We start from the raw sequence: 23,507 nt of genomic DNA on the forward strand, positions 1-23,507 counted from the left end.
GCGTAATGCGGAAGTGGGCGTGGTTAAATCTAAACTGGGTTGGAATAACGATAGACGCGGACCGGTTAAAACCGACGGAAAGCGGCCGGAGTTTCTGCACCGACTTGTGGGTAGAAGAGCAACCAGCAGCCCGCACACCTCTGCACACACACTTCTGCACACACACTCTCTCCGTGGTTATGTCCTCTCTCTGCGTGCTGCGGACCCGCCTGCCCGCCGCCATGCAGAGGCGCTTCAGCCTGGATGTCTCGGCTCCTCTGCTCCGGACGCAGGGCTACATCGACGGCCGCTGGGTCTCCGCAGCCTCGGTGTTCCCGGTGCTGGACCCGGCCACCGGGGAGGAGATCGCCCGGGTGTCGGACTGCGGCCCGGCCGAGGCCAAGCAGGCTGTGGACGCTGCCTACAGAGCCTTTCACTCCTGGAAGCTCCGCAGCGCCAAGGTACGGCACAGAAATGACACATTTTAAAATAAAATGTCGCTTAATTTCACAAAGAACACATGCATATCCTAACATATCACTCCTTTCTTAGTATTTAGACCCGATATGTATTTCTAAGTACTGATGTACACCTGAACATCAGCAGGAGAGGACTCTTTAAAGTAGAGACACTATACTGATATTGATATACACCTGAACATCAGCAGGAGAGGACTATTTAAAGTAAAGACACTATACTGATATTGATATACACCTGAACATCAGCCGGAGAGGACTCTTTAAAGTAGAGAAATCTTCTTATTCTTTTTGTGGATTGGACTTTTTGTCCCCAAATGACCCGTTCAGTTTTCCTGGTCACTTTTTAATATGTTCCACTCTGTGAAATATTAATCTGATTCTGTTTTAACGAACAGAGACCAGATTTAACGCCAAGAGGCTCAGTGTGGAAAAAGAATACAAATCTATAATCTATTACTGTTGATGCTTAACACCAATATAGAGTTCATAAATAGCAAACAAGTGATAAAAACTTTATTTATTCGCAGATATAAAGACATTTAAAGTGCAGTGCTTCAGATGGTGGAGTTGTGAGGGGGAGAGAAGAATACAGGCAGCTGTCTCTCAGCATAAGATCAATCAGATAAGAAGAAATGTTCTTCCCACGATAAAAAATACATGTCATTTACATCCAAGGCCACATCCACCTGTTCCGCACCGCATTTTACTGACTGTCCTTTATTTTATTCTAACCTTTTATGCTCTTAACCTTTTTTATATTACCCGTTTTATTTAATATGCTCCTTAGATAACTTTTTATTTTATTGTATGTTCTCCTCTTATCATCGTGAAGCACCTTGAGATGACGTTTTTTAAAGTGTGCTATATAAATGAAATGTATATTTATTATTATTATTATGTGACGGTGGACGAGGTCAGAGAGGGAGGGAGGGTCCAGGTTGTTGAAGACTTTGAAGAGTGATATTTATTTAAAACTGAGAGCAAGTGGAGGACCGGAGTGAAGTGGTCTCGGAGGTGTTGAAGTTTGTTAGTTTCAATTCAAGGCTTTATCATAATTTACACATTAGCTACAGGGTAGATATGTCAATGAAAATCTGAAGTCACATGCTCCTCCAACAGAGCAACATGAATATATATATTAGGGATGTAACGATACCAGAAACTCACGGTACGATAATATCGCGATAAAAAGTCCACGTTACGATATTTATCGTGATATTGAAAAATAAAGATTTTTTTTTTTTCTTTATTAAATAATAAATCTGATTCGTACAGCATTTTAGTAGGATCGTAGTATTTTAAAGTGTCAACAATATAATAATCAGACCCTGCAATAGAATAAATCAAGTTTCACTCTAACTCACTCCCTCAGCATCATCAAGGTCATCTTTTAGGAATATGAGCATGTCCACATTTCCAGGTAGAAGCTGGGATGTTTGGGCGTTTACAATATCTCCTGCTGTGGAGAAAACTCTCTTGCTTGGTACTGATGTTGCTGGCACAGAGAGATATGCTTTGGCCATGGGTGACAGCAGTGGGTCAAACTGTGCATTGTCTCTCCACCACTTCAAAAACAATACAGTTTTTGCCAAGAAGGTGAGGCTTATTGACAGGGTGAGATATACATATACTGTTGGTACTTGTCAATGTCTCTAGGTGTGTACATGTAGCCCTGTAGATACCATGTCCTTTTGTGTGTTCTGTTTTATGTTCATGTTGTAACCTACTTGCTGCCATGTTGGACAGGTCTCCCTTGAAAAAGAGATCGATGATCTCAATGGGACCATCTGGTTAAATAAAGGTTTCAAAAAAAACAAAACATATATATAAGTATATATGCTTTTTTTTTAATCACGGTAGATTTTGTCAGTCTCACGACGGTATTGAGACATTTCTTTATCGCGATATTCGATATATCGTTACATCCCTAATATATAATTAGGTCCACTATAAAATAGTGCAAGAGAATGTTGTGAGATGTGAAAGTAAATACAAATTGTGGGTGTTTCTCAATGTCGAGGACGCTTTCTTGGTAGGACATGTCTTCCGAGTCAGGTCCTTCAGAGGCTAGGCTAGAATCCTTCCTGGCATTCGGAGAACAAAGAATGGAACAGGCGAGCACCTGTGTCCAGGTGTGCGTCATATGCGAGGCCCCGCCTTACATTTTCCGCCACAGATTTTGGAAATTGGTCCGTGCGCAAAGCATTGTGGGGATTTTAAGACCGCGGAGGATACACTGGTGCATCCTCGAAATTTCCCGCAACGAAGGATTCACTCCTCGGTAGAATTCCAAGGAGCCTGGACATTGGAACAGTCCTTCGGCGGAATTCGATAACGTAGCATCCTTGAAATAGTGGCTCTGGAGGATCCTTCCTCGACATTGAGAAACACCGTGAGAGTGAGAATGACTGGGCAATGACTTCTGAGAAGACGTATTTAACATGAGTCGAGTCAAATAAACTTAATATGACTTTTTGTGCGGGAAAAAACGCCATCTGGAGGGAACACTGATTTTAGCCTCTGCAGACCGTTCACATTCACTAAAACCAAGAGAACAGGAGAGGGGACAACCAAAAAATAAAAATAGGTCCCCTTTAAGTAATTTAGCACTGAGGCATGAGAAATTGCTTTGATGTGTGTAATTATTACAAATGAACCCTGAATGACCTTGCTGTGCTGTGATTGGTTCTCCTGCAGGACAGGAGCGTGGTGCTCAGGAAGTGGTTCGATCTGCTGACGCTGCACAAAGAGGACCTCGCCAGACTCATCACCTTCGAATGTGTGAGTACAGAGGGGACACATGCTGATGTAGAAGAGACATGAAGAAGAGGGGACACATGCTGATGTAGAAGAGACATGGAGAAGAGGGGACACATGCTGATGTAGAAGAGACATGAAGAAGAGGGGACACATGTTGATGTAGAAGAGACGTGGAGAAGAGGGGACACATGTTGATGTAGAAGAGACATGAAGAAGAGGGGACACATGTTGATGTAGAAGAGACAGGAAGAAGAGGGGACACATGTTGATGTAGAAGAGACATGGAGAAGAGGGGACACATGTTGATGTAGAAGAGACATGGAGAAGAGGGGACACATGTTGATGTAGAAGAGACATGGAGAAGAGGGGACACATGTTGATGTAGAAGAGACAGGAAGAAGAGGGGACACATGTTGATGTAGAAGAGACATGGAGAAGAGGGGACACATGTTGATGTAGAAGAGACATGAAGAAGAGGGGACACATGTTGATGTAGAAGAGACGTGGAGAAGAGGGGACACATGTTGATGTAGAAGAGACATGGAGAAGAGGGGACACATGTTGATGTAGAAGAGACATGAAGAAGAGGGGACACATGTTGATGTAGAAGAGACAGGAAGAAGAGGGGACACATGTTGATGTAGAAGAGACATGAAGAAGAGGGGACACATGTTGATGTAGAAGAGACATGGAGAAGAGGGGACACATGTTGATGTAGAAGAGACATGAAGAAGAGGGGACACATGTTGATGTAGAAGAGACAGGAAGAAGAGGGGACACATGTTGATGTAGAAGAGACATGAAGAAGAGGGGACACATGTTGATTTAGAAGAGACATGAAGAAGAGGGGACACATGTTGATGTAGAAGAGACATGGAGAAGAGGGGACACATGTTGATGTAGAAGAGACAGGAAGAAGAGGGGACACATGTTGATGTAGAAGAGACACAAAGAAGAGGGGACACATGTTGATGTAGAAGAGACATGAAGAAGAGGGGACACATGTTGATGTAGAAGAGACATGGAGAAGAGGGGACACATGTTGATGTAGAAGAAACATGGAGAAGAGGGGACACATGTTGATGTAGAAGAGACATGGAGAAGAGGGGACACATGTTGATGTAGAAGAGACATGAAGAAGAGGGGACACATGTTGATGTAGAAGAGACATGGAGAAGAGGGGACACATGTTGATGTAGAAGAGACATGAAGAAGAGGGGACACATGTTGATGTAGAAGAGACATGGAGAAGAGGGGACACATGTTGATGTAGAAGAGACATGAAGAAGAGGGGACACATGTTGATGTAGAAGAGACAGGAAGAAGAGGGGACACATGTTGATGTAGAAGAGACATGGAGAAGAGGGGACACATGTTGATGTAGAAGAGACATGGAGAAGAGGGGACACATGTTGATGTAGAAGAGACATGAAGAAGAGGGGACACATGTTGATGTAGAAGAGACATGGAGAAGAGGGGACACATGTTGATGAAGAAGAGACATGAAGAAGAGGGGACACATGTTGATGTAGAAGAGACATGAAGAAGAGGGGACACATGTTGATGTAGAAGAGACATGGAGAAGAGGGGACACATGTTGATGTAGAAGAAACATGGAGAAGAGGGGACACATGTTGATGTAGAAGAGACATGAAGAAGAGGGGACACATGTTGATGTAGAAGAGACAGGAAGAAGAGGGGACACATGTTGATGTAGAAGAGACATGGAGAAGAGGGGACACATGTTGATGTAGAAGAGACATGAAGAAGAGGGGACACATGTTGATGTAGGAGAGACATGAAGAAGAGGGGACACATGTTGATGTAGAAGAGACATGAAGAAGAGGGGACACATGTTGATGTAGAAGAGACATGGAGAAGAGGGGACACATGTTGAAGGAGTGAAGGAGACCTTTGACCAGATGTTTCTCTGTGTCTTCAGGGAAAGCCCCTGCAGGAGTCCCGCGGGGAGATCGCGTACTCCGCCTCCTTCCTGGAGTGGTTTTCGGAGGAGGCTCGGCGAGTGTACGGAGACGTGGTCCCCTCCCCCGCTAGAGACCGGAAGATCCTCCTCCTCAAACAACCCACCGGCGTGGCCTCCATCATCACGCCGGTGAGCTGCCACTTCAGCTTTAGTTTCCACAGTAGATGGAATCAGAGGGTGTGGTGACACAGCCACTCAATATCCCCTGGGATCGACTAAACTGGGTTAACTAACTGGACGCGTGCCATGTCCATATACGATGAAGTTTAGCTTTCAATGTCTTTTAGTTACAAAGAAAAACAGCGGGTTCACAGACACGGTCAAACAACTATTGCTCTCCCTGTCACAATCACACACACCTGTGCCAGGAGACCACTTATATGTTGTTGCCCCTTCACGCCATCTAGTGTTCAAATAACAAAACACATAATCCATTCAAACAGCAGAGGACGAATCCCTCTTTAATGGTCACACATGCAGCACAGTGACATTTGACCTCTGCTTTTGACCCACTTTAGTACTGGGAGCAGTGGGCAGATATTGCACAGCGCCCGGGGAGTAATGGGGGTGGGGGGGGTATCCGGTGCCTTGCTCAGGGGCACCACGGCAGGGTCCAGGTGGTGAACTGGGACCAAGTAGCAGTCCACACTCCATATTTAGGGCTGTTCGGGGACTTGAACCGGCGACCCTACGGCTCACAGTCCAAGCCCCTACTGACTGACTTACAATAACCACAGAAGAAGAATTGTATGTACTGTAATGTAACAACATCCCAGTCTGTTGGGATTTTGGCTTCATTTTGAAATGTGTACAATTTAAATAACATAAACAGATGTTAATATTTGTTAGAGAAATCTCCCTGGTCCCCGGCTTGAGCTTGAATCTCAGGATCCATGTATCTGTGATCCTCTCCAGAATGGAAGGAGTCATCACATACAGAGCATCAACTAGTTCCTGAACAGTGTCCTTCACATGCTGATATCCAAGAGAGGGAGTCACACAGTCACTAGATGGAGGAATAGAAAGCAGTATTCAATGTTTACTTCAGATTAGCTCCACGTCACAAATGATCATGCTTGTCATATGTCTCTCTCCATAGAGGCTGAATCATCATGTTAATCACATAGCTATCATATGCCTCAAACAGTCCTGATGCTCTTCTAGGTAATCACACATCCTGTCACGTTCACAGCCACAGTTGGGCCTTTTGTTATTAATGGAAACAAGGGAATGAAGGACAGTCAGTCTTTTATTAATTAATGTATTCCGTCCACAGTGGAACTTCCCCAGTGCGATGATCACCAGGAAGGTGGGCGCGGCGCTGGCGGCCGGCTGCACGGTGGTGGTGAAGCCGGCCGAGGACACGCCCCTGTCCGCCCTCGCTCTGGCCGAGGTAACTACGCCTCATATCGGTTTAAGACCTGATTCTATTTCACATCCTTAATCCACTGCTACGCTCTCTCACAACCAGTCCACACACACTTTGAGGCGCACACACTCCTGGAGAGGGGATGATATCATCAGAGCTGTAACGTAACTAAGTACATTTACTCAGGTACTGTACTTAACTTGAGTATTTCAATACTACAGTTCAGAGGTAAATGGTGTACTTACATGCATTTAATCCCTTTAGTGACTTCTCAGATGTGGATGAATGATGTGAAATCTAATCAAGTGTTAAATCAGACTTTAGTTCCACCTGGAGTAAATCCACCAGCTACCCTGCAGTATACAAAGTCATTCAGACTAGCTGCACCTTTACCAGCTTTGAGAACACTTTCATGATCAATAAACATATCATGTTTATCCCTGCAGCTGGCGGAGCAGGCGGGGGTCCCAGCGGGGGTCTTCAACGTGGTCCCCTGCTCCCGGGAGAAGACTCCCTCTGTCGGGCAGGTTCTCTGCACCGACCCCCTGGTGGCCAAAATCTCCTTCACCGGCTCCACGGCCACCGGCAAGGTGAGAGGAAGTTACAGAACAGGGGGTCCAAACCACGGCCCGGGGTCCTTTCCTCCTTCAACATATCTTTATTATGAATTGCGCATCAATTATGTGTCATTTATACATTTATAATTGGCCCTCAGCGAACTCTAAAGGTATGATGGAGACACATGTCTTATATTGTTCGTATGAAATATATAAACCTGTATGACACAGCAGTATTGATTTGTTAATAAGCCCGCTTCACTTCAGTCAGTTCAAGTTGACACATCTTAGTTCAATAACTTGTTTGCATAAGAAGCTTGAGATACACACTTCCTATTTCACCTAATAATAAAAACCTAGTCTCTCTCCCACACACACACACTGCAGTAAAGTGTGTGTTCAGTGTACACACAGTACAGCAGCGTGCAGGTGGGATATCTGACCATGCTGCAGTATTTAAAGCTAAATAGTATTTTTCTGAAATGCGTTTTTAGTGATCTACAAAAAATACGAGTTAAATATTTTTAAAAATGCGTCAAAAACTTAAAAAAAATATCCCAAATGTGTGTGAAATAAAATTTGAAAAATCTCTAAATAAATATTATTAAAATATCCAAAACATTTCCCCAAATTATCTGAAAAAAGTTTACACAGCACAGCAGCGTGCAGGTATGATATCTGACCATGCTGCAGCATTATACGCTTTTAAATAGTATTTTTTCCTAAATACGTTTTTGTCAAATAATTTGAGAAAAATCTACAATAAATATAAGTTTAGTTAACAAAAAAAAAAGAATAAAATCTTACTAAGAAATGTGAAAAAAAGCCCAAAAGTGATGAGTAACATACATGCTCAGTCTACACAGTACACCATGCATGCGTTGTATTAGCCCCTGATGCAGTATTTAAACATCGTGTACTCCGCTGTCAGGTACTTCTGAAAATGGCCGCCGACACGGTGAAGAAGGCGTCCATGGAGCTGGGAGGCCACGCCCCCTTCATCGTCTTCGACAGCGCAGACGTGGAAATGGCCGTCAGCGGCGCCATGAACTCCAAGTTCAGGAACTCCGGACAGGTAACGAGTACTGCAGTACTCCTCAGAGGTACAGGTACCACCCCCCTGCTTCCTGTACTTCTGAGGAAGCAGTGGGGTTACTTTGTGAGAAAAAACTCCTTCCTCTGAAAAGTCACTTCACATATGTTAACAAGGTTTGAAACATATCTTGAAAAAAACGTTTTTAAAAAATCTGTTAAAGATATCAGAAACATTTAGAGAGGATGTGTGTACTATGTCTGAAAGAAATGTCCAAAAATATTATTGCAACATTAACAATAGGTCAAAATGTTCCAAAACATATGTGGGAAAAATACCCAAAGAATATTCTTCTTCCACGTCTGGAGGTTACTCATCAAATTATAAGATAAGATAGGACTTTATTCATCCCGAAGGAAATAGTTGTTCCAGAGTTACAAAAATACAATAAACACAGAAGCACTCAAGTAGAAGTACAGATACTCGTGTTTAAAAATACTCTGGTGGAAGTAGAAGTACTGACTAAACTTCTTTACTCAAGTCAAAGTAAAGAGGCTTTGAAATGTACTTCAGTAAAAAGTACCCATAACTAGCAGCTGTTTTAAAGAGTACCTGACCTCCCTTTATATGAATAGAACAATAATGTCATTGTTAGCTAATGAATGTTTCCATGGTGACCAACGGCAACATGACAACGTTTCCATTGGTCCCTCTTCTTTAGAGAAGACCAGGAAATGATGGATACACGGATCGTGTTCAAATCAATAGGCACGCAATGACTCTAAATAATAATGATCACGCCACCAAACACACATTCAGACTAAAGGAACCAGCCTGTTTGGAAAATGAGAGAAGTAGAAAGTACAGGTATTTGAGTTCAACATGTAAGAAGTAGAAAGTACAGGTATCTGTGTTCAACATGTGAGAAGTAGAAAGTACAGGTATTTGTGTTCAACATGTAAGAAGTAGAAAGTACAGGTATTTGAGTTCAACATGTAAGAAGTAGAAAGTACAGGTATTTGAGTTCAACATGTAAGAAGTAGAAAGTACAGGTATTTGAGTTCAACATGTAAGAAGTAGAAAGTACAGGTATTTGAGTTCAACATGTAAGAAGTAGAAAGTACAGGTATTTGAGTTCAACATGTAAGAAGTAGAAAGTACAGGTATTTGTGTTCAACATGTGAGAAGTAGAAAGTACAGGTATTTGGGTTAAACGTGTAAGAAGTAGAAAGTACAGGTATTTGAGTTCAACATGTAAGAAGTAGAAAGTACAGGTATTTGAGTTCAACATGTAAGAAGTAGAAAGTACAGGTATTTGAGTTCAACATGTAAGAAGTAGAAAGTACAGGTATTTGAGTTCAACATGTAAGAAGTAGAAAGTACAGGTATTTGAGTTCAACATGTAAGAAGTAGAAAGTACAGGTATTTGTGTTCAACATGTGAGAAGTAGAAAGTACAGGTATTTGGGTTCAACATGTAAGAAGTAGAAAGTACAGGTATTTGAGTTCAACATGTGAGAAGTAGAAAGTACAGGTATTTGTGTTCAACATGTGAGAAGTAGGAAGTACAGGTATTTGTGTTCAACATGTAAGAAGTAGAAAGTACAGGTATTTGAGTTCATCATGTAAGAAGTAGAAAGTACAGGTATTTGAGTTCAACATGTAAGAAGTAGAAAGTACAGGTATTTGAGTTCAACATGTAAGAAGTAGAAAGTACAGGTATTTGGGTTCAACATGTAAGAAGTAGAAAGTACACGTATTTGGGTTCAACATGTAAGAAGTAGAAAGTACAGGTATTTGAGTTCAACATGTAAGAAGTAGAAAGTACACGTATTTGGGTTCAACATGTAAGAAGTAGAAAGTACACGTATTTGAGTTCAACATGTAAGAAGTAGAAAGTACAGGTATTTGGGTTCAACATGTAAGAAGTAGAAAGTACACGTATTTGGGTTCAACATGTAAGAAGTAGAAAGTACAGGTATTTGGGTTCAACATGTAAGAAGTAGAAAGTACAGGTATTTGGGTTCAACATGTAAGAAGTAGAAAGTACAGGTATTTGTGTTCAACATGTAGGAAGTAGAAAGTACAGGTATTTGTGTTCAACATGTGAGAAGTAGAAAGTACAGGTATTTGTGTTCAACATGTGAGAAGTAGAAAGTACAGGTATTTGGGTTCAACATGTAAGAAGTAGAAAGTACAGGTATTTGTGTTCAACATGTGAGAAGTAGAAAGTACAGGTATTTGTGTTCAACATGTAAGAAGTAGAAAGTACAGGTATTTGAGTTCAACATGTAAGAAGTAGAAAGTACAGGTATTTGTGTTCAACATGTAAGAAGTAGAAAGTACAGGTATTTGTGTTCAACATGTAAGAAGTAGAAAGTACAGGTATTTGTGTTCAACATGTAAGAAGTAGAAAGTACAGGTATTTGTGTTCAACATGTGAGAAGTAGAAAGTACAGGTATTTGTGTTCAACATGTGAGAAGTAGAAAGTACAGGTATTTGTGTTCAACATGTGAGAAGTAGAAAGTACAGGTATTTGGGTTCAACATGTAAGAAGTAGAAAGTACAGGTATTTGTGTTCAACATGTGAGAAGTAGAAAGTACAGGTATTTGTGTTCAACATGTAAGAAGTAGAAAGTACAGGTATTTGGGTTCAACATGTAAGAAGTAGAAAGTACAGGTATTTGAGTTCAACATGTAAGAAGTAGAAAGTACAGGTATTTGGGTTCAACATGTAAGAAGTAGAAAGTACAGGTATTTGAGTTCAACATGTAAGAAGTAGAAAGTACAGGTATTTGGGTTCAACATGTAAGAAGTAGAAAGTACAGGTATTTGTGTTCAACATGTAAGAAGTAGAAAGTACAGGTATTTGGGTTCAACATGTAAGAAGTAGAAAGTACAGGTATTTGTGTTCAAAATGTAAGAAGTAGAAAGTACAGGTATTTCTGTTCAACATGTAAGAAGTAGAAAGTACAGGTATTTGAGTTCAACATGTTAGAAGTAGAAAGTCGTCAGAAAAAGAAGTAGTGGAGTAAAGAACTGATACCAGAACAAAGTATCTGTACTCCAATATTTCCCACCTCTGAACATAACACATCAGAACTCTGACTCCTCCCTCTTCCTGCAGACGTGCGTGTGTTCAAACCGCTTCCTGGTGCAGAGCAAGATCCACGATGTGTTCGTGGAGAAGCTCAGCCGAGCGATGGACGCCGAACTCGTGCTGGGTCACGGCTCGGAGCCCAGCACCACGCAGGGCCCGCTGATCAACAACAGAGCTGCAGAGAAGGTGAACCACGAACTACACTCAAGATTTAATCACAGGAGTTTCACTCAAAGCAACGGGTCGACAGGGACAGATCTCGCTCTGCAGAGAGAACAAAACTAGTCTTATCAGAACTGATAGAGATGAGAGGTTTTTTTCCTACTTTAAAGAGTCCTCTCCTGCTGATGTTCAGGTGTATATCAGTATGTAGTGTCTCTACTTTAAAGAGTCCTCTCCTGCTGATGTTCAGGTGTATATCAGTATGTAGTGTCTCTACTTTAAAGAGTCCTCTCCTGCTGATGTTCAGGTGTATATCAGTAAGTAGTGTCTCTACTTTAAAGAGTCCTCTCCTGATGATGTTCAGGTGTATATCAGTATGTAGTGTCTCTACTTTAAAGAGTCCTCTCCTGCTGATGTTCAGGTGTATATCAGTATGTAGTGTCTCTACTTTAAAGAGTCCTCTCCTGCTGATGTTCAGGTGTATATCAGTATGTAGTGTCTCTACTTTAAAGAGTCCTCTCCTGCTGATGTTCAGGTGTATATCAGTATGTAGTGTCTCTACTTTAAAGAGTCCTCTCCTGCTGATGTTCAGGTGTATATCAGTATGTAGTGTCTCTACTTTAAAGAGTCCTCTCCTGCTGATGTTCAGGTGTATATCAGTATGTAGTGTCTCTACTTTAAAGAGTCCTCTCCTGCTGATGTTCAGGTGTATATCAGTATGTAGTGTCTCTACTTTAAAGAGTCCTCTCCTGCTGATGTTCAGGTGTATATCAGCATGTAGTGTCTCTACTTTAAAGAGTCCTCTCCTGCTGATGTTCAGGTGTATATCAGTATGTAGTGTCTCTACTTTAAAGAGTCCTCTCCTGCTGATGTTCAGGAGTATATCAGTATGTAGTGTCTCTACTTTAAGATCATGTACAATGTGTCGGAGCACTAGCCAATAGGAGCGTGAGTTTTCCGTAGTGATGTCACTGTGTTCACGGAAGTAAAATAAGATTTATATATTTTTTTAAAAACAGTTTTGGACGCCTCCACAGAAGTTGTGTCCCACAGTATGATCAGAGTTGGTCACCTGACCCTCCGTCTGCACCAAGCCCCCAGGAAGTGCTCAGGACTCTGAGGAAAATGTTCCTAGTGTCCAAACGGCGTTACTTCAACTTCCGTATCAGTCCGAATCGGGGCTAAATGACAGGAGGCGGGGCTTAATGACAGGAGGCGGGGCTTAAGGGGAAATTCAACTCTGCTCTATGAGTTACATACGGGTACTTCTGCTCTCACAGCAAGGCATGATGGGTAATCTGTGACATTTTGCTCTTGAGAACTTCAGGCCATTTTGTCCTCGTGAGCCAATGAGCAGCTCTCACAGGAAAGAACAGGCTGTATCCTGTTCTTATTAAAGATCCGTGGTGTGTACGCTGTGTGCAGGTGGAGGCCCAGATTTCGGACGCGGTGTCCCGGGGGGCGAAGGTTCTGCGGGGGGGGAAGCGTCTGGACGGCTCCTTCGTGCAGCCCACGCTCCTCACTGACGTCTCCACAGACATGATCTGCACCCGGGAGGAGACCTTCGGCCCGCTGCTGCCCGTCATCAGGTCTGAAACACTTTTCATTTTAGCTTTGAAACAACATTTATCTTTTAGGAACATTTTAAACTTGAGGCTAATTTTTCTATTTTTTTATTCAATTTTTCTCAGGCAGAAAACCATGTTTCAGGGCTTTTTGCTATATTGTGTATTATTTAGATACTCTTTTATTATATGTCCTTCTTTTGTGAATTTGTTTATACTTGCCGTTAATGTTAATTATTATTTTTGTATCTTTTTTGAATAAATGTACTCGAGTAATGCTTGACAACACGCTGCTGGAACAAAATCATGTCCCAATTTGGGAACAATAAAGTTTCTATTTCCAAAAACCAACAACTATAATACACCTGCTATGGATGTTTATCGTCTTGGTAGTGCTTTATAAAAATAGTTAAATGTGTTAAAAGAAGAAATAAATCAATTCTAAAGATGTTTGTGGTTTCCAGGTTTGACACGGAGGAGGAAGCTCTGGCCATCGCTAACGCTTCTAATGTCGGGCTGGCAGGTGAGTTGCCTTCTTATAAAAAAAGTCAGATTTGTACTTCTACTTGTCATCAAATTGAACCCTGAAATGTAGAGTAGGGTCTCCAGAACATACAAACTGCCGGATGCTAACATGCATGCTGGGACATTTGCACAACATTACGTTAATTAGGATTATAGCCATGTAAACAATTGTAAAAAAATAAAAATGGCTTTGCCGATTTGGACAGTTCTGGAGTGGTTTTGGGGGTTAGTGAGGAAGCTGAATCCATTTCTGACATTTCCAGGATCAACAATGACAGATTTAACCAGAGAGGGGTCATATCTGTTCGCTCTGTGGACTGGTTCTGACTACCATGAGTAGAGTTGGACCATTGGACATAGAGAGCACAAGATGAACATTATTACCTCTACTGTGGACATAATTAAATAAGCAATCTGTCCAATCCAGATCATCCAGAGTTCCCTAAATCTCCCAAATCGACCCTAAATTAATCAAAAATCAGTCCACAGAGAGAACAACTTTCTGGTTAAAACTGACATTTTGAATCTTGAGAAATGTCAGAAATGGACTCGGCATCAATACATCTCAATAAACCCCAAAACTCAGCCAACCCATTTCATCGTCTGCATAGGATATACTGCTAATTGATGCTAATTAACGCAACCTTGCTAATTATACAAATCGTCCAACAGGTTAGCATCCGACAGTTTCTATCGTTAAACTTTGTGGTATCAACATTGCAGGGTTCACAGCAGGACTCCTGCCTGAAATCAATCAACAACTTTATTAATCCTGCAAGGGGCAATTGGTTATGAGCAGCTTGTGTTCACAGGCAGGAACACGCAGGAAGAAAGCACACAGATACACCCCCGTAGATCATTCCCATTTACACTGTAATGCTGTGATGTTCCTGTCCTCAGGGTACTTCTTCTCGCAGGACGTGAGTCAGATCTGGCGCGTGGCGGAGGCGTTGGAGGTGGGGATGGTGGGAGTGAACGAAGGCCTCCTGTCCACCCCGGAGGCCACGTTCGGGGGGGTCAAACAGTCCGGGTTGGGCCGCGAAGGCTCCAAATACGGCGTGGACGAGTATCTGGAGGTCAAGTACATGTGCTTCGGAGGCCTCAAGCTCTGAAGGGAAATACAATCAAAGTATAAGTGCAGTAAGGTCATACCTGTAGATCTCAGGTTCTTAAATGAACTTAACGTACCTATGACCAATACATCTAAAATAACCCCTTTTTCAATTTGAGCTTCTTGACTACCTTTTTAAGAACTCGAAGTAAATAATTATGTGTTCACTAATCGGAAAATAGCTCGTTAGCCGTTAGGAAAGGAACGTTTTTTGTCTTTCGGGCAGCGATTTGATTTCGTCATCTATATTGATTTCTTGGGTTTTAGTGTTTCTGATTCAAATCACAAAAAAGTCACTCAAATCAGTTTTTTGAAAAGCAAAACATGTTTTCACAACCTGTATGCCGACCTTGAGATATGCAGTCTACCGTTACATCCCGTGACCTGAGGGGAATACTCTCTTCCGATTGGCTAGAGTTGCTGCCTCTGTAAATCTTTCCAGTTTAGCCCAGATTACAAGAACTAACGGATTTACCATTAACTTTCAAAGAGTGGTCAAAAGCAGTTTTCGATGTTTTGCTGAACAAGAGATTAATAAGTTAGTGGTAAACTCCGTCTACAGCCAACATGAAGTATGTCGTTTTACAAAAAAGGCTACATGGATAATATAAAGAATGAAAGGAGCTTTTGTTGTTAAAGCTAGTTAGCGCTACACAGAAATCGTAAAGACCACTTCAGATGGTTAGTAAACATAAAACAAGATACTTTGAGAAGTGAGATGTATAGTATGCTTTTATTATCATTTTCAAAAGAGAAAAACATTTGAACATGATGGAAAAACTCATTAAAGTAAAGTCATTTAAGAGCGGGACAGACGTGCTAACGTTAGCGTAACCTCTGATATCTCCATCATCATCCAGGACCTGAGTGGATCAAGTGTATATATATATATATATATATATATATATATATATATATATATATATATATATCTATATATATATATATATATATATATATATATATATATATATATCTATATATAATATGACCTGTGACACAACAAAGCAGTTAATGCTGATAACTATCCATCTAAGACGGGTGGCTGCTGTTCAGTAATGAGCTAGTTAGCGTTAGCAGCTCACATGAGAGCAGAGAAATCAGACTGTTGCTGAGGACATCACAAATACTAAACTCTACCCAATCAGAATCCAGCATTTTCTGACGATTAAGCAAATGTTGGTAGTGGCCGAACGTTTCATTATTTACAACTCCGGATTGAGTACAAAAACCTCCTCAAACCCACCTGTTCGGACCAGCCCCCTGTAGTGCTACGTGTCCCGCATCGCTGTCCTGTTGTACCGTTTTTAAGAATACTCTCCGAATGGTAAGGTGCTTTTGTGAGGCGCCTCTAAATAAAGTGTATTTTAGTATGTGTGACATCCATATTTTTCCATTCAGAAATATCTCAATAACCAATTGGAAGATGACATGGTAACAAAGGCAATAACATAACTCAGATGTGATGGTGAGGAGGGACACAAGTGGAGGGTCTCAGTAGCTCAAAGGTCTTTGTTTAAAACGGTACAGAAGCTGCACACTGGGCCGTGGTGGAAAAGGGAGATTTACTGTGATTAAATAAATGAAAACCGTAAGCTAGATATTTCACGTTTCTTCATGATTAAATTACTTTTGTATGCTGACGGATACATGGTATGTGTGTATAAATCATTAGCAAGATTCTGAAGTCCTTAAAACATTGTAATAATATCTGTTTGACCTTAGGGTTGCTAAAACATGTTCAAAAGTACAATAGCCGCTTTCACACCAAGTGCTTTTCCCAGGAATAGTTCCCGGAACTCTTTAACTCCTGAACTATCTAGTAGATCGCGTTCACACCGGAATAAGTCCCTGAGGGAGGATTACGCAAACGAAGCCGCTGACGTCACTTCTTCTTCTTCTGCTTTGGGTTTACTGGCAGGCCAATCAACTTCACGGCGTATTCTGCCACCCAGAGGCTCCGGGACTTCGGGTGGCAGTAAATCGCCACCCGAAGTCCCGGGTAAATCTCCAGAATGCATACAGCTCATCTCCACCGCTCCATAAGTTAGTCTCTCTTCGTTGGTGCGCTGGGCTAATGCTAATGCAAGCAAATAAAATGGCGGCTTCACAAACACTTTTCGGAGTTTTACGGGGCGTGGTTTGCAATTCGCCCAGCCAATCAGAAATTGGAACCTTTTCTTCCCAGGAAAGTACCACCTCTCTAGCGGGGACTGAAAAGGGTTCCCGAAAAAAAGTTCCAGATCTTTTTGGTGTGAACGTGACATCCCAGGAACTATCGGAACTATTCCTGGGAAAAGTACTCCGGTGTGAAAGCGCCTATTAGGATAATCCTTTATTGATCCGGGGACATTTGCAAATAAATAATGACTTAAAAAGTGGAAAACATGACCCTAAGGTTTGTTAGGCATGCGTCTAGTTTTTAAGAATAAGTACATGTTAGCATCTCTCTCTCTGTGATGTAATGACTATTGCAGTTTCATAAAAACCTCGTAACCTTGGGTGATGTTGTTCGGAAGGTTTTGTCCCCCCCCAATTATGGTTCCCAAAGTGCCATGTAACTGACTTTTTGTAATTAGTTGTACGGATCTCGCCTTTGTTGTGATTAAATATTGCTCTAATGTCATTGTTATATTTAATGTAAAAATATTAATTTTTGTATTTCTGACTTTAGATATGAGTGAAATATTAAAAGAGGAAATTGTTATATTACATGTTGTCGTGTTTTTTTTTTTTTTAATGATATGTAACCAGATTATAACTTTTTGCCCAAATTTTTTCCCTTAATCCTTAATGGTCCCACAGAGGGGAAATGTACATTCTGCATTTTACCCATCCAAGTGTTAGTTAATGAAATGAAAGCCACTTATCCGTTCCAGTGTTTTCCCTCCTGTATATTACTGTGTCCGCCGTTAACTGCTGCCGTGAATCAATGAATGACGAAGGTGTCAGTGGTTAGTTCAAGTCAGTAATCATACATAGAGTCTGAGGGATGTTTTTATAAACTTCTCAGGTTAGATTAACAGAACAAGTGAAGTGAAAACAAAGTTGAGTGTAGCCTACAGGTTATAAACTCGGCTCAGTAAAGCACATGCTGAAAACGGATTCTGTGTCAAGATAGTCTGCTCCTCCTCTATCAACCATCTGTACATCCTTCTACATCAGATTACTGCTATGGAGGTCATCTGCTATTAGCTTGTTTACCATCCATTTTGAACAGTATGGTCGTTACCGCTACCCGTGTTCAGCCCACCAGTGACGTCAGAACGTTTACTCCTATACAATCTTTGGAGAATTAAGGAGGAAATAAGCTTCATCAGACGGTGCCTTAATCCAACGTTTTGTTACTAAGCAACACTAAACAAGCAACAAAGAACAGGATTGAACAGCATTCACATTTGCACAACTCCAAAACGGATGTACATGTTGTAACTAGTAAGCTAACAAGCTAGCTACTGTCTGCCAGGCTAGCAGTTTCACCCTGCATCTAGGCTTTGTGCTAAGCTAGGCTAACTGGGTCCTGAACTGGCAACACAGTCTCACGGCATTTCGTGTTATAGTCACAAAATTAATCTTGATTCGTGTTCACCAACACGGTTCCGCTATTTTTTTTCCGTGTCACACAACGATTTTAAAAGCAATGTAAATAATAACCAATTTGAAGGAAAACAGATTTTAAAAAAATAAAGATTTCAGTATTCTGACACAGAACGATTTTAGAAGCAATGTATTGGTAGTATGTTTCGTGCCTGCACCAAATAATAACAAATTAGAAGGAAATAAAAAATGACAAATACAGGTTTCAGTATTCTGAGGTTCTGAGCCATTTATTTTCCACACAGACGGCAAAAAAACTCTGACATTATACAATTTAAAATAAAAGGGATAGGCTTAGGGTAAGATATTGAGTAAGAACATGTTTTTATGAACCACACAGCTTCCGGTCTTCCAAGACCCGACCGGACAAAAAGACGTGGTGCAGTCACGAAACACATACCAATAGAAATACATTGCTTTTAAAATCGTTCTGTGTGACACGAAAAAAATGCGAAAATCGTGATGGTGAACACGAATCAATAGATTAAATTCATTTCGTGTTTATATAAAGAAATAGGATTAGTTTAGAATTTAAGTTTATAAACTCAGATTTTGCTTTTTGGCATTTCTTATAGGCTACTTAAATTCTAGGTGCCCTTAGCTCAAATTAATTGTGTAGGTTCAGCTCTCTTTGGGTTCACTAATCACTAGCATAGTTAAGATCGAGTTAGCTTAAAGTTGGCTCATAGATGATGATTGCTGGTTCTCTCATTAGGCAATCTACTCTTGGATAAACTTTCTTGTTGGCTAGCAAGAAACAACATGTCAATCCGAAAGGTGAGTTGTTGGAAGGTGGGTCATTTCTGTTTGGAAGTGCGTGGCTAGCAGTTTTCTTCCTGCTAAACTAGGCTACACATGTTCATTATGACAATACCATGAAGTACCCATTGTTTTGTGTGTTTGGTAAGCTGATGGGTTAGCAGAGGGTTTGACCTCAATAAATACTGGACAATTGTGTGTATGCTTTGGATATCATTACGTTTAGTTAGAGTTAGCTTTCAGGTCTGTTACCTTAGAGATAGCTTAATGTCACCTTCAAATCAGGGCTCTAATAAACCACAATGACTCTGTAATGAACCAGCTTGTTAGATACTAAATGTAAAGAGACAGATTTGGATTTGTTGGAAAGTGGATCCTTTCTGTTTTGAGGTTGAGCTAGCCTAAACACATTGTTGACTTTTGTAAAGCTAAGGATTGAAATGAAGTCAAGTTTATTTTTTTCTTGACCAAGCGGCCTGCCAAAGCAGTAATTACTGGATAGCTGTGACGAATCCTAACATTTTTTTACTTTGAGATAAAGCAATTAATTGAATTAGCTTCCAGGCCAGTTAGCATCTTGGTCCAGCTGGCTAACAGTTGGAGGACATTTGGATAGGTTGGTGACTAGCTTATGGCTAACAAGACACAACGTGCAAATCAGACTTGGAGATGTGAAGTGCGGAGCTGGGCTGATTATTCGATAGGCTGAAGAGTTGTTCATTATTATTAAATAAATCGCCAACTTTTTAGTTAATCGATGAATCAATCTAACTTCTAAAATGTAAATATATTTTCCCTATGACAGATATTTTTGGGATTTGTGGACAGAATAAAACATTTGAGGATGTCATTATGGGCTTTAGGAAACCCTCCGTTTCATGACATCCAATACAAAATGAATAACTGATTGAGAAATGGCCAATACAAATAATTGTTAGTTGTAGCTCAAAGGTTTTCTCTTTTGTTGAAGCTCGGATAGCAGTTGCCCCTTAGCTTGCAGAAGTTGTGCTACTCTCTCTGTACAACCTCCCCTTCTGACCCTTGGGACGATTTCCCAAAATGTCTGATTCTTCTTTAAATGTCTTATTTAGAAGTCTTCATTTCAAGAAACAGGCCCTTGAGGTCGTCGTCTTCTTGTAAAGCATCTTCCACATTTCTTTTGGGCAAAATGTGGAAGTTTCAAACCCGTGTTATTCTTCGTAAGGAGTCGCAGGTTTTTCCTCCAGGCATTAAGTCCTGAAACGGGACACTGGTTCATTCAACTGACCTTACAGAAAAAGGGTTTCTGGGTAATGAAGTCCTTTGAACGGTAAGAAGTTAAATCTCTGGCCCAAGCCTCCAGGAAGTGCTCCGGACTCTGAGGGAAATATTCGTTGTGTCCAAACGGCGGTACTACAACTTCCGTATCAGTCCGTGACGTCACTGGGCCCAGAAATACTTTTTCCCATTGACTAACATGGGGAAAGAGACGTCTGTAAATCAGAGGATAATTGTTTATTAAAGTAAATAAACTACCCAGTATGAACTATTTTAGGGCCCTGATTAGAATCATTAGGTCCTTAAAGTGAAAAAATGCACTAAAAGCCAAATCCAGATTTATTTTCTCTCTCCATTCATTCCACTGAGCTTAATTACAGGGGGCGGGGCTTAGTGGCAGGAGGTGGGGCTTAAGCGGAAACTCAACTGCGCTCTATGAGCTACATACAGGTACTTCTGCTCTCACAGCAAGGCATGATGGGTAATCTGTGACGTTTTGCTCGAGAGAATGTCAGGCCATTTTGTCCTCATGTCCTCAGCTCTCACAGGAAAGAACCGGCTGTATCCAGTTCTTATTAAACATCCGTGGTCTCTGCCTGCCTGCCAAGAGTGCAAACATCACAGACGAGTCCCGTTTCGTCACCAGGAGGTCAGCTGTCCGTCACCCGAAGGCGTTGCCGTTGCGTGCGGCGCTGGCGCTGGTCCGGTTCCTGCTGCGGACGGGTCGCTCTCGGCTGAAGATGGTGTCCTGGTCGCTGTCCAGCTCCGACTCGGACATCATGAGGCTGGAGTTGTGCTCCGTGCTGCGGTGTTTGATACCTGCAGAGAGGGGAGATGTTTCATCATTAACACTGGCGCTCTACTAAGGACAATTTGAAAAAAATAACTTGTTTTGATTCAGTTTATAGCGTTGTATTCAGTGGTGTAAAGTAACTAAGTAGAATTACTCAATGAGTATTTCCATTTTATGCTACTGTGTACTTCTACTCCACTACAGTTCAGAGGTACGTGGTGTACTTTTCCTCCACTACATGTATTTAATCCCTTTAGTTACTTCTCAGATGTGGATGAATGATGTGAAATCTAATCAAGTGTTAAATCAGACTTTAGTTCCACCTGGAGTAAATCCACCAGCTACCCTGCAGTATACAAAGTCATTCAGACTAGCTGCACCTTTACCAGCTTTGAGAACACTTTCATGATCAATCATTATAAAACATATCATATCTATTATTCTGAAAAGGACCAATCTGCACAATGACTACTTTCACTTGTTAAATCAGAGTGCTTTTTTGACCGCTGCAGTGACCTCCCAGCATGCATCAGGTTCTCACTCTGAAGGGACTCACTGAATTTGGGTCTGAGCTCCAGCCTCTCCTGCTCGTCCATGTTGTCCAGGATGGTGTATTTGGTTTTCCTCCTCGGTCCCTTCTGTCTCCTCCTGATCAGAAAACACAGAAGCTTCATCTCAACTCTCTTCACTGCACCACCAGTTAAAGGTCTCCTGTCGTGCTATCTGTAGGCATATATCTCAGATTGTTCTCTCTCAGGTTTACCACAAGGCGAGTTCCCTTTTATTTCCTGCTTCTTCACACATACTCAGGTTAGCTCTGAGTGTTAGCATGCTAATGTAAACACAGACCATATTACTTCCAGAGCAGTCGGCCATTGTTTCTGACAGCAACGTCACTTCATCCTCAGAGGGTAAAGAAGTTCTGCGAACAGTCTCTCTATATATTCAACTGGTCCTACAGTACATCCCATCGTTAAACCATTAAACCCTCCAGTCCTTAACCATTTGCAAATCCACCTTTTACTTCCTTTGCCCTCCTGAAATATAAATCCTTAACACATGTCTGTTAAACACATACAAGACTATTTAACAGAGTAAAAGGCAATCAGCGTATAAGAATATATGTTTTAAATGATCATTTCACACGACACCTGTCAGCGACACAGGGTAGCAGGTGTGTGTGATCAGACACGTGCAATAGATGCCGTGTGTAAATTGAAAAGATGATACATTTAAAACATAGGTGGTCCAAATGTTTGGAAATGCATGTGTCTGTAAGAAGAAGATGAATCCACGAGGATATCAACAATCCTGTGGGAGCCATCAGAGAAGGAGTGAGGTGAGAGTCAGCAGGACCACAGAGACAGGTAGGTGTGTGTGTGTGTGTGTGTGTGTGTGTGTGTGTGTGTGTGTGTGTGTGTGTGTGTGTGTGTGTGTGTGTGTGTGTGTGTGTGTGTGTGTGTGTGTGTGTGTGTGTGTGTGTGTGTGTGTGTGTGTGTGTGTGTGTGTGTGTGTGTGTGTGTTCACCTCCTGCAGCAGCAGATGAATGTCCAGCTGACGGAGACGATGAAGACCATGAGCAGGAAGCTGGTCAGGATGACGTACAGCACCCTCCACTCTGCCGGGAGGAGAGGCAACATTACATCACCGGGGGAAATGGCTTTGGACGGTTTAGGAGTGGTGTTGGGGGTTAGTGAGGACGCTGAATCCATTTCTGACATTTCCAGGATCAACAATGTCAGCTTTAACCAGAGAGTGGCCATATCTGTACTCTGTGGACTGATTCTGATTTGGAAGATTTAGGGGATTCTGGATTGAACAGATTGCTTATTTATTTGAAAGATGAAGTATCCACAGTAGAGGTAATGATGTTCATCTTGTGCTCTCTATATCCAATGGTCCAACTCTACTCATGGTAGTCAGAATCAGTCCACAGAGAACAGATATGATCACTCTCTGGTTAAATCTGTCATTGTTGATCCTGAAAATGTCAGAAATGGATTCAGCTTCTTCACTAACCTCCAAAACCACTCCAAAACTGCCCAAATCGGCCAATGCATTTCTGAACTATTGTTGGCTATAACGCTAATTAACGCAATTCATACCAATCGTGCTAATGTCCCAACATCTGCAGGTTAGCACCCAGCTGTTTCTATGAGCTGGAGGCCCTACTCTACATGTATATCATAAAACGTAGGGGTATTCAACATGTCCGCGTTCACAGCAGGACTCTGAGCTGGTACACAGAAGAATTAGAGCATGTATTTACCACAGTTGCTCTCTCCGTCGCCCAGGTATCGACGAACCAGGTTCTGGGTCCAGAACGGGTCGCAGGCACAGTCCTTAGAGATGGGATCACACTGACCGTGGCCCGAGCAGCGGAGCAGGCACACTGACGGGCAGAAAAGAGAGAGGGCAGGAAGCTGTGATTCATGCTTTGTGTGCTGCTCCCTCTCCTGTAGGGTGTTCTATGGCCT

General features: G+C 41.7%; 2 protein-coding genes across 2 annotated transcripts in view; one reads left to right on the forward strand and one right to left on the reverse strand.

Moving 5' to 3' along the window:
• aldh5a1 (aldehyde dehydrogenase 5 family, member A1 (succinate-semialdehyde dehydrogenase)) lies at nt 1–17,336 on the forward strand. Its single transcript, XM_079691207.1, has 10 exons — nt 1–440; nt 3,156–3,239; nt 5,161–5,331; nt 6,479–6,595; nt 7,018–7,161; nt 8,060–8,203; nt 11,289–11,447; nt 12,849–13,012; nt 13,453–13,511; nt 14,414–17,336. The coding sequence occupies exons 1-10, from the start codon at nt 6–8 to the stop codon at nt 14,623–14,625; spliced, it is 1,689 nt and encodes a 562-aa protein (XP_079547333.1). The 5' UTR covers nt 1–5; the 3' UTR covers nt 14,626–17,336.
• Nucleotides 12,722–23,507, reverse strand: part of kiaa0319 (KIAA0319) — a 21,526-nt gene continuing 10,740 nt past the window's right edge. Inside the window, exons 13-17 of the mRNA XM_079691206.1 lie at nt 23,300–23,422; nt 22,558–22,648; nt 21,587–21,678; nt 20,774–21,056; nt 12,722–12,777 (exon numbers count right to left, since the gene is read on the reverse strand). Of these exons, the coding sequence (XP_079547332.1) occupies nt 20,899–21,056; nt 21,587–21,678; nt 22,558–22,648; nt 23,300–23,422 (464 nt within the window). The 3' untranslated portion in view covers nt 12,722–12,777; nt 20,774–20,898. The remainder of the gene's footprint in view (nt 12,778–20,773; nt 21,057–21,586; nt 21,679–22,557; nt 22,649–23,299; nt 23,423–23,507) is intronic.

Source organism: Notothenia rossii, assembly GCF_949606895.1.
Source record: "Notothenia rossii genome assembly, chromosome: 7".
In the NCBI taxonomy this organism is placed as follows: domain Eukaryota; kingdom Metazoa; phylum Chordata; class Actinopteri; order Perciformes; family Nototheniidae; genus Notothenia; species Notothenia rossii.